General features: G+C 32.5%; 1 protein-coding gene across 1 annotated transcript in view; it reads left to right on the plus strand.

Annotated features, from left to right (window-relative positions):
- Smp_142620 (protein kinase) overlaps positions 1-12656 on the plus strand; it is a gene marked incomplete at both ends in the record, with an annotated part of 120797 nt that overhangs the window by 86291 nt on the left and 21850 nt on the right. The window contains 3 exons of the mRNA XM_018794167.1: positions 7487-7636; positions 8420-8543; positions 12081-12324. Of these exons, the coding sequence (XP_018648606.1) occupies positions 7487-7636; positions 8420-8543; positions 12081-12324 (518 nt within the window). The remainder of the gene's footprint in view (positions 1-7486; positions 7637-8419; positions 8544-12080; positions 12325-12656) is intronic.

Here is a 12656-nt window from a genome sequence, read left to right on the forward strand (position 1 = left end):
TCTCATCAGGTTTTCCTTAATTGTAGAACCTGATGATAAATTATTGAAAAGAATGTTCTACGGTCATATAATTATGTTTTAAATATTATCAATTTATTATTCAGAAAATAATTTGTATATGCAATTACTTGTATATTGATCATATGATACTGTGTATCTCCAATTTTTTTTTCGCATCTAATCTCTTTTTCTTAATTACTTATCTAGAGGTTCATTACATAATTTAAAGGTTTAATGTAATTTAAGGTAATATTATAATGAACATTACAAAATTAGATAAATGTTTGGTGAAAAACAATAATTACTACAATTATCGGTGAGTTTATAATGAAAGCACTTAACATTCAACTACTAAATAGAAGACTTTCTAATATTTTTTTCACTTATTCCGGTTTAAGTAGTTGGATAGTATCAGTAATCTTTACTTATAACGGTGCAATCTACAGTCCAGTAGGTATACTGGAGTATGATGGTTCAGTTATATTGTTATTATTATTATCTACAATGAAATATGATAAATCGAGGTCAGAGAAAACCTTTACCAGTTTAGAAAAATCATGTGAAAAGTAGTACACTTCAGTTGTCCAATGTCACTATGATCGTTTTTGGAAGTCATAAAACCATAACCTGTTCATACTGACCTGAAAAACCATAATTTATGTATCATTATTTGATATTCATAGTTGTAGACGATCTTATTAACATAACATTACGCGCTAGTCAGACTGAAGTTTTCTAAACACCAATTGTTCGTTTATTTCATCAATGAACAAAGTAACCAACCGGGCTCCTTCTCTTTGTGTTAATATAAAAGTGATAATTTCGATTGATAAACATTTATACCATCTTTATAAGCAGAGATGAATGATGGCTGGCAGTAGAATTCAAGACCCTCGTTTCGTTCTAATTTAAACTCCCCAGCTGGATTTGCTTGGATCAATAGAAAGTTTTAAACAACTAATACAAAAATGAATTTATGCCAGCTGTTTTGTTGTTTATATCAATTTCTTCGATATCTTGATCTAGTTAACAATTATTATTTATTTATTTAAACACAAATATTGGTACAAAGGGGCACCAGATATATATGCGCCACACATAAACTTGCCATTTTGTTTAATTGTGTGAGGGCTATGATACTGCCCGGATGCCCAAACTGAAGCAGGTGGTTTTCTTACGGAGCCACACCCGGAGCCTTTGACCTAAAGGTCTGATCCACAAGGCAGTGGAGAATCGTGAGGAGATGCAGTCCTATAGTAGTCGGTGACCAATGATTGATTCATACGCCATTTGTTCCCTCAGGATACTGGAGCCCATGTACACCATTGGTTTGGAATCAGGGTTTTCCAACTCCCCTAGGTGAACTTTCCATGTCCACCAACCCGGTTAAGGCGCCGGACATTCACTTTTCGTCCTCTCAATTTCGTAAACAACAGTAATGCCAAGGGAAGGCAGTGAGTAGAACTTCCCTGACAGAGGCTATATGCGCGTGGCCATGTGAGAGCATTTCGAGAGGTAGAGCGGACTTTCTCCACTCTCGGCCGTACCAGGGCATTTGGGGGCTCATTTAATGATGCTCACATACACAGATGTTATTTGCATATTACGTTTTTTCAGAAATTTCAATCACTAATCGAAATCAAAACTTTCTAGGTTTTAAACTTGGATATTTTAATTGTACACATTTTCTTTATTGTCAAAGCTGTATAGAAATCGTACACCATTCATTGAAAATATTTGAAATATATTTTTCATTAGCTTTCAACCTCTTAATATAAACCAATTTATAAAATTTCATTGTATTGGTTGATGGACAGACCATAGCTGTTTGGTTTTTGTTAACCCTTTCTTTACTAAACCATTTAATAAATATAATGAAAGAGATTAAATCATTTTAATAATACCATATGCAAGAAGTTATACATTTTTAAAGTAACATGATAATGATGATGATAATAATCATATACATTGCGCATAAAAATCAGTGTATCTACCTGCCTATCTATCTATCTATCGGTTTCTCATGCTTTACAATTTGTTGTTTGTGGTGTTTTTTTGTCTACCTTTGACTTCTCTGCTAAAAGGTGTTTAGTATTGTGCTCTTTCAAAGCGAACCGAGGACGGGTTGGAGGAGAAATGGTTATTATTATGATTATTTTCTTATCTATCTCTTCATTGTCTCTGTACGGTATTCCAGCCATATAGGGTTGGTAAAGCTTATCTGGTGAAGCCGGCGTGGCTTTTCTGGGATTGAATTCTGTGTTTTCAAAGATCGCTAACGCACCGCGTGGGTGCTACTGTGTGCGTAAATCGTTGGAACCCCCCGAATCTTAGCGCGCGGTCGTCGCATCAGAGAGCAAGTATCGTCTACATGCATACCGGTAACATACGAGTTTCCACTCATGCTTCCCATAGTATGCATATAGGTATATTCACCCACCTGGGACGGTAGATAGTCATCGCTCTCTTCGAATATGTTTGCTGCAACTGACTATCTCTTACGTATTACATACATATCACTGATACAAAGACTTTCGTTCATCCACTCCATTACACGTGCATAAGCATAAGAACTCTTTCAGTAAGGATTGGTACTCACCTCTCCCTAGTATTTGGTATCATATCTTTCGATTATGTTTTCTACCTGACGGATCAAGCCCTTGATTCCATTAGACATATGGCAGACATTTTCATAGCTTACTTTCCTTGTGCTAATCCATGTGCGTATCCTCTGAATATACCAACATACACAAACCATATAAGCCAAGACTTATGTAGTTCATATACATCAGCATACATATCGGGCAACCAGCAAGACTTAGTGGGTATTGAGTTGGAACCGTTGTGATCTAGTTTACATCAAAGTGGTGGATAGGGTCGATTTCTGTTGATCACCCAAATTAGCTAGCAAGGTTGCCCCCAGTAATCAGCAGCGCGACGTGGAGACTTTGAGTCGGATCTCGCTATCATTGTCTCTGTATTCTATCGAACACCACTTTGAACGGATTAAAAGAATGAGAAGAAAAATGACTTCTTCACTTTATATCAACAGTGAAAATAACATTAAGAATAAATGCTTATTGATTTGTTGTAAAATCTCACTTCATATTGTTACCAATGTGTATGTTTGTGTTTGATAGACTAGGGGAGGTTCAACTTAAAAAGTTCCTTTGGTGCGTGGATGTATATGTGTATAATTAAGTGTATTAATGTTTAATCATGTTATGTTCTCCTCCATGTGTTATACTGAAAATGCATAATTAGTGATTTCTTATTATTATTATCGATGAAATAACACTTCTAATTGAGTTGATGGATAATTTTCAATAACAAACGATTGTTTGTGGAACTGAACACATGAATCAAATAATAATTATGCATGTAAATGGAACGACAAAATAAATCATTGATAATCTAAGAGAATTCTTTAATAACCTAATGGAAATGTCAATACATCGTATTGCAAAAGATCCATACTAAGAGAACATGACTATGAATAATTTACCTTGGATTACAAATATTTAGTTAGTAACAAGAATATTTTTGATACATTTCTATGAACAAGCATCAACGTAAATATTCTTTATTTTCATGACACCATGTCATACATAAACTGATTCCCTCCATACTTTTAACAAATAATATACACAACACGTATTTAGATTGTCCAAACTGGTGTTTCAAGACAATATCAACAATCTATTGATTTCTCTGATTGAACATTAGTATCTTTAACACACATTTAACCATTTGGATAAATGGAATCATTAACCACTTCTAACCGCTAAGCACATATTAGAGTATAGTTTCAGAATCGCTACCTTAGGTATCCCACTAGATAGTAACTTTTATCGACTGGAGATTAATTAAGTTGGATAGATCCTTAGAAAAATTTGACCTGAGAATAAATAATTCAAGTCTGTTGAATAGTATAAGCATATGTAAATCAGTCTATTTATTTCTAATTTAATCGCAGTTTGTAAGTATGTTTATAATGCGACCTATTCACGTTATTCTTCTGTAATTGTTATGAGGCTTTGATTAAAAATGGACATGATGACTTTATACAGTAGTTAACGTTGACAAACCACTCTTATCTGTTGATGACATGTTTATGGTCTTATGTTAGAACCTAGAGGACACAGAATAATAATTAAACTATAACCACTTAGAGAATAGTTGAAATCCAACTAAACCTCGAACCACTGTGCCAAAGGGTTATCGTCACTGTGGGGATCTGTAGAGATTGTAGTATTTTTGCTATTGAAATTATGAGTCGATCTAAGCCGTGGCTGGTGGAGTCCAATCCTTCTCGGGTGTGAAATAGATATCCACTTCTGGCAATGGATGAAGGGTTGAACAAGATCATGGATTAATTGAATATAAATACTAACACTGTTGGATCCCGGCTCAGTGATCAAGAGGATAAGTGTTCACGCGTTAGACCGAAAGTCTTGGGTCCGACTCCCGCTCACATATTAGAACGAAACGGCTGTTAAGTACTTCCAGATTTTTAATGATGATCCGTCTAGCTTAGATTGGATCGCAATTTCAACTGAAAAAAAGATTAGTTTAAAGATAGTCTTAAATACAAATTGACGTTATTCAATAGTCATTAAGTGAGGTTATATTCGAAGCCAATTACTGATGCTCAGTAATAAGATATTTTCATTTTATTTCATCCTAATGTTAGTGTAAACCAATCATATATTTTACCAAGACTTGAATCAGTAGACCAAATGAATTCTTGAATTGACTATATTTTTATACGATAATATCAGTTTGTTACATGCAGGATTACCGTTTCCATAGAAATCTTGGTTTTACTGACAGAACCAATTAAACGAAGAGGAAATAAATAAATCAATTGATCAATGCAGTATAAATCCCCTTGAAAACTATTAGTTACTACTAAAATTCTTGAATTAATAGTGATTCTTGTTAGTAAATCTCCTCTTTTGTCAACAAACGTCAAATTTTAGCCATTATTCACTTATTGTTAAATGATACACATACATTTTGATATTATGTAAAATGTTTATAATAATTTGCAATTGAACAATTTTATCAATTAGTCTATCATGATATTTTCTGTCAGATGAAATCATTGATGTGTATGTGAGTGTATGTGCCTGTAGATTATTGACTGTTGCTTTTTCAAATGGTATTGTACTCTAGTTTATTACTGTATGATCTCTCTGTTCCTCTGATTTTCATATCTTCAATTTCTTCCCTCTCTCATTTATTTATGTATTTATATGTGATTAACTAGAGAATTATTATGTATTGAAAGGAAGAAAAAAAGGCGAACAATAAGAATCACAGTTTTCATTATTGATCGAACTCGTTTTTGATAAGCGATAAAAAAGACAGATCAAGGAACTAGACTTAAGTAGTAAAAGTATAACTGAATAAGAAAACCATTAACTGCTTGACTAGAACTGTCATATTATCAAGGAACCATTATTTTTGAAGAAGAAAAAAAAGGACGAGACATTACAACGTAAATGTCCACTCCTATACCGTTTGTTCATTTGCACTTATGTAAATGGAAATTTATTGTTTTCAAATTAACGCTTTTATCACCATAACGAATAATCTAAGCCATATAGTTTTTTCTCTGATCGTTGAAAAGAACATATCCTCATTAAATCGTGGTTTCTTATTTTTTTTAAAAAAAAACGAAGAATCGTATGCATGAATAATGAATGATGTTGTTTCAATATAGTATAAAAATAATCGCTTTATCACTTTGTCTCATTAATATTAACAACATACAATATACATCGACATGTAGGTTTTCTTTTTAAGTCAAGGTTAAAGCTAACCAACTAGACATTTTAATAAATTGTATTCAGATTTAGCTGTCACTTTCATCAATGCCAATTGCAGAATAATCGATAAACGTAATAACATTGAAAAATGCCATGTATATGCAATGTCTTCTGGAAGTGTCTTATTCTCTGAGTTGGATGATTTAGCCATGAAGCTCTCATTGTCTCTCTAGATAAAATCATTAGCTCACAATGCAAAACGAGTGATCTATTAGAATTTATCCACAATTAACTAACAGTTTATTTTTTTGAGTTAGAATTTGCTTGGTTGTTGTCCATAAATGTCTGGGCGTTGTTTGTATATCCGCTTTGACTGCCTACTTCTCTAACTTGATCTCTGACCTTTCAGTTGATTATTCTTCTCTCCGTTGGTTGATGGATTATGCCAGCTTGTACATTTATTCGTTGATGAGTAACCAGAGTTTAAGGTTTCTAGAAGTTCTCTGGTTTCCACTATGCTTCTTCTGTCCAACTCACGTTCATAGTTGTCTACATGCATTGATATAAGCGAAGAAGTGATCATAGATATCTTCGCAGCACTGCTCATGTAGATGGTTGGACCATCGAGTGAGTAATGCTAAAGACGTTATGTGCAAGTTTCAAGGTGGTGGTGACAAGTCACGACATTATTGGATCATAAGTTATGCTTACCCAAGCACCGCCAACCCCGACATTTTAGACTGGTTTATTTACGAGTATATTGAAAAGTAATTGGCGACAATTGGACACGACATTAGTAGAATGGTTCCGTGATTAAACCTAGTCGAATAATCAGGATATACTGTAGAATTATTTTATCCTGGTATGAGACTCAGCGTTGCATATCCACGACCCCACTGAGGATCGAATCCAGGGCATCTAACTCTCACCAAATTTCTGACTTTTAAACCGCTAAGTTGTCATCCAATAGTTTACATATTCAGGTTCAATAAATTTGCGATAACACAAATCAGCTGTCCAATTATGATCAATCTGTGATGCAAGCTATGAAATCCAACAATCTCTACAAATTCCCCTGTAGTATGATGACTATTAGACTGAGCTATATAGAAAGATTTGACCTTCCTATTTAGAGTTCGTTTATTAATAATCGTAATCTACCACTGAAAACAGTAGACAGTGATATAACTAAAAATCAATTGTACTGGCAGAGATACATTCCCTGTTTATCTTCCTCCAGACTTTGAATGTTAATATCACTTCATATGTTCTGTTAGTTCTTTTAAAACTATATTCTCTTTACTTAATTTTCTACCATCATTGTTATTATCATTCCATCTGCTTTACATTTTATCTCGGTAATTTCCTCTTCTAATGTGTTAATTTCAATAAAGCTGGTACGTATTTACACTAAGTTTAACAGTGTTTCTGAATAAGTAATATTACAAAACAATAATGATGACGATGATATAATACTTTGTATCTACTTGTTTTGGAGATAAAATTGTATTGCAATGATATCTGCTCGAGCGCTTATTATTACTTATCTATATTCCCAATTGTTAGATAATGATCATCGTCTCATTTTTCAAAAATTAGTTACGAGTGTAATTATAATAATTCATATCAATTGGCTGTATATATATACATGGTTATTTTGATTGTAAACGTATTTATCACACATAAATACAATCTTTGTAAATTATTTACAGAGCAGGAGATAGTAATAATGTTTTGGACAATTTACTATCTCGTATGGAACAATATGCGAATAATTTAGAAGAATTAGTTGAACAACGTACAGCTCAGTATTTAGAAGAGAAAAAGAAAACAGAAGATTTATTATATTCTATGTTACCAAGGTAACCGTTGTTGTTGATGATGATAGGTCGATATCTTTTTTTCATGGTTTATATCTCTCATTGATCTTATTTCAAAAACCATTAAAAATCGTGATGCACTGGATAGTTGTTTCATCCTAGTATGGGATACCTCAGCAGTGTACATCCACGACTATCTGGTATCAACCTAAGACTTTTGGGTCTGTTTGTTAGCTCAGAACACTTAGGCCACTGATCTGGGATCCAGTGGTGCTCATTAATATGTTTATGGATGCCTATGCTTATATATACCGTTTTGAATAATTATACATTCATTTCTAAGTAAAATGTAACCCGAAATGCTTTATTCTGTTTCCGTTAATCGCATAACATTCAATCGATAAGAATCATGCATAACCTGAGTATTCGTAATATATTACTAGGAATTTTGATGAGACTATAATTTGTAAACAACCATTGAGGGTACTAAAGTAAATATGAGAAAACTCAGCTGCCAATTAAAGTCAAAAGAAGGTTAAAAAATAGTGTGAGGAATTAGGATGAGGATTTAGAGTTCGAAGTCAGGGTTCGGAACATGAGTTAAGGTTTTCATTATGAATTGACACCAGCTATAATCCCAAAATGCTATTTAACCATATGGATGAATAAATTTACATCCAAAACTTAAGAGTTTCCATTTTAAATCTGATTGGTTCATTCATAATTTATAGTCCCGCCGTAATTTTTTAGACAAATAAAATGAGTTCTAGAGACCATGTTGTTCATGTATGTTCTTTTCTGCAACAATTTTTTTAAAAATTCTAGATCTGTAGCCAAACAACTATTCCGTAATCAACCAGTAACTGCAGAAAGTTTTGAAATGGTCACCATCTATTTTAGTGATATTGTTGGATTCACTTCACTTTCAGCGGAATCTACACCAATGCAGGTTTGTAGAATATTCATTCATTTATGAGTTGTATTTGTTGTGCTTTTGATCAAAAATTTTTAAATCTAAATATTCTGTATGCTTAATTTATGATAATTCCTTTTTAATGAATCAATAATCCACTCTTCTCTTTACACAGACTTAAGAATTATCGTAATATAAATTATTGTGGCACTCACTGGAAGTACCTTTATATGTATGTACATCATTGTAGATTAGTCTGATTAGTATTTAGTCATATACTATCGCCTGCTTTGTGCTTTCATGTTTTTGTTTCGTTTACCAGAAGTGTTCTACAATTGTTGGTAGATAATCTTAGTTTCCAGATAAACATTGGGTTCCAAGACATTTAACTGTGATAATAATAATAATAATGAATAAATAAGATTAAACCCAGAACTGTTGAAATATTTGTGATAAACTAATTTCATTGCCTTCTTTACTATTGAATATTCTCTATATTCTCTGTACAAATTATAAGAAAGGAAAATTAGGGTGCAAATTACTCGAAAACAGGGGAGGTTTTGTTAAGTGGTGGTCGAACTTAGTCTACAAGAAACCCTGGGCTTAGGTTTCGTGCTATTTAGCACTGGTCTACAAGGTGTATCTATGATTTTAAAGGAGCCAACACTCCCTGGTAGATTTGATTCCATGTCGTCCAGCTTCACAGTCAGAGAGGTTACCACTGAGCTTTTCAGGCCACGAATGACCTCTTTTAGGTCTGAGATGTACGTAAAATTGACTGATCATTGAGCAGTGGCCATTGTGATGTATGGCAAGTCCTCCTTAGTGGTGACCGAATTCTATCGATCATGAGAATATATATATATATTCATTAGATTATTATCACGTTATATATCATTAACTGACTGAAGTCGTAGAAATGTTTAGATAAATCGATTTCAACTTGGCATTGCTTGGGTGAAATCGTGTTACGAGTTTAGTCCGTGGTGTAGAACCATGTTTGTGGCCTGGTAAGAAATTCCAAAACTCTAATGAAATAACTTTCTAATGCATCCTGGTTTTCGCTTATCGCCTTTAGTTGATGTATCAGTTTATGATGAAAACTAGTCTCCACAAATCCCTTATCTTGATAAACGTAAAAATGTTAGATATATTACGGTTAGTTGATAAAGTGTTTTTATTCCATACTGAGATTCAATAGTCAGTAGTTTTATTCACATGAATTTCCATGATCACATCTAAGTTACTTAAAGGTTAATATAAATGTAATGTTTCACTGAAATCATGAACCAATCAATTCTGAACTACCATTGAAAACCAGGGATCACTGGACGGTCGTGGAACTCCTCAGCACTATACACCGTGGACTCGCACGCAAAGACCTAACCTCTAGACCACTGAGTCGGCCTTCAACGGTGTGAATGTCTAACAGGGTGGTATAACATTGATTGGTTCATTATTTAAGTGGAACTCAACAATCTCTGTAATCCTATGCTAATAAAAATGCAGTGATAAAACTTGAATTCTGATGTTCAGATTGTAAAAATAACTTTTCTAATCGTCCCTATTGTTTAATTCGTCTAATGTGATTAAAACTAAAACAAGACAGCAAGCAAATAGTAACTACTTTGTATGTTTACATAGTTTCTCATTCAGTTTACTTTATTTTGGAATATTTAATTATTTGTTTTTGTTTTTCTCTCCAATTTCCTTATGAGTTCCTTGCCTTTTTAATATGATTTAAAATTGCGGTTTAGAAAATAATGAAGAATCTTTTTTGCATTAGCATAAAAGTAAAGGAACTTAAAATAAATGATAAGTGAAACTAACGAGGCGTATGGACAAACAGTGACTCAGCATATTGACTGCCAAGCGCGATTTATATTCCCCTTATTGATTTCTACTTCGGACTCACTGAGTGTGACTGCTTCTAATGATATGAAATAAATTATCGTCTTACGTTGTTCTGGCTGCCTATTTTCGGTCGTAGATCGGGTATCTGATAGAACGTGATCTAGTTTGTGTATAGAGTACCATTCGAGGATCCAATCTAGCGGTATTATAAACTTCTTCACCGGTGTAATTATCATAGTATGATAATATCTCGTGCTAGACAGAAAAATATCATAAATCATCTGATAAACCACGATTAAAACATGGCTTTCTTTTCAATTTTACCACTTTATAAAGTGTTACGAAATTTTTCGACTCCAATTTTGGTTCTCCAACAGAAGAAAATTGTGATTGGATCAAAATAACACTAACGATTAGTGTATAGGAAAAAATAAAGGAGTAGGTGGTCGTTGATCAGTCATTAATCTCTACCAATTGTCTATTTCATTCACATGCTAATTTCTTGATTGTTTAGGGGTTATAATATTTAGCGAGCTTTAGAGATTCTTCAAAAAGGCTTAAAATCTAATTCTCTTATTATTAACAAATTTATTTTCTTCAGAGGTATTTGTATTTTTCTTTCTATTATTCATAAATTTAACTATTTTCACCTCGGTTACATTCAGGCTTGTCATTTGAATGGTCCTTAATTGCAAAGGATAAATACATTGCTTTTTAGAAAAAAAGCTTATTTGATTACCAGATTTATGGAAACTAGATTGATTTTTTCAAGTATACTTTTCACTACTTCTTAGTAGTAAGGTTCTAAAGTGTAAAATATTTAAGCCCATTGATTTATAGCCTAAATTTTGTCCAGTTTGGTTATTTTCAATATACAATTATTTGTTAAATCCATTCTATGAAATATTTAGTCTGTAGTCACCAATTTAGCTCGGTGTAATTAATGGCTTATAGTATAAAATCTCATAGTTCTGTGGTTATTTTGACAGAGTTATGGAACATATGCAATGTGGGAAACATCATGAACCTGTCAATAGAGCACTATGTTACTATTACAACTTGAAATATATACTTCACCTTGTTTTTTCTATATTCATGCCATTGTTCAAATCGAAAATAAATTTGTAAAGTCTCATTCTTTTTTACTCACAAATAACTTCAAATTACACTTATTATTTGCTGACTTACTTATGCCTGTTATAAATACTCTAATAACAAGTTTATTGGCTTTTTTTATTTTGTTACTTATATTTATTTTTAGCTTTCAGTGCATTTGTCTTTAAGCGATTAAAAGAAAGTAGATAATTACTTTCATCAGAGGTCTTATTGAAATTTATCGACCAATGAGTACAGTGTAATTGGCTATCTTAGTGGATTATCATTATAATATATTAGTATTTTCAAACCATACGTTGATAAACCTTTTCCAATAAGATACATCCATAACATACTGAATAAAATTAGACTTAAATGACTCTGGAAACAGACCTATGTAATACCTACTTACAAACAAAGAAGAGGTTGATGTAAGTTATGTTTCGATAAAAAACAAATGTCAAGAGCAAATCTTGTTTCACATTCACTGTTAATGTAGTTACTACTAATGGTAGTATTGATATTATAAGTATATACATATATATTCACATTGTGTAATACATTATTGAATTTATCTACACAGAAATTTATTCTATATACATATATGATTATTTCACTGAATAGGTTGTAGAATTGTTAAATCGATTATATACATTATTCGATGGAATAATTGAAAATTTCGATGCATATAAAGTTGAAACAATTGGTGATGCGTATATGGTTGCTTCCGGCTTACCACAACGTAATGGTAACAAACATGCACGTGAAGTAGCTCGTATGTCTATTGCATTTTTGAAAGCTATATTTGAATTCCAAATTCCTCATCGACCTGAGAAACGTTTAGAATTAAGGATTGGTATACATTCAGGTGAGTGATAAGTCAGTTTTTACTGTTCACTATATTTTACATACATACATTCATGATAATTCTATCAGTGTTTATACAATCCATTGAAGTGCGGTTGTAGTAAAACAATGTAACTGTTTGAAAAATGACTTTTGGGGAACTGATCAACCTCTAAAATTATATATTCATTTCAAACACTTAACAATACAGTAGTTTTGTTTTATAAGTTGACCAATGTTATGTTCGTATTCTATAATCTGTTGCAATAGATTAGAAAACAAAACTCATTGTTTCGTTAATAAAACATCTTCTTTTTTGCTTATTATTATTATTAATAGTAGTAATGGATTGTT

Source organism: Schistosoma mansoni, chromosome 1 (assembly GCF_000237925.1).
Source record: "Schistosoma mansoni strain Puerto Rico chromosome 1, complete genome".
Classification (NCBI taxonomy): Eukaryota; Metazoa; Platyhelminthes; class Trematoda; order Strigeidida; family Schistosomatidae; genus Schistosoma; species Schistosoma mansoni.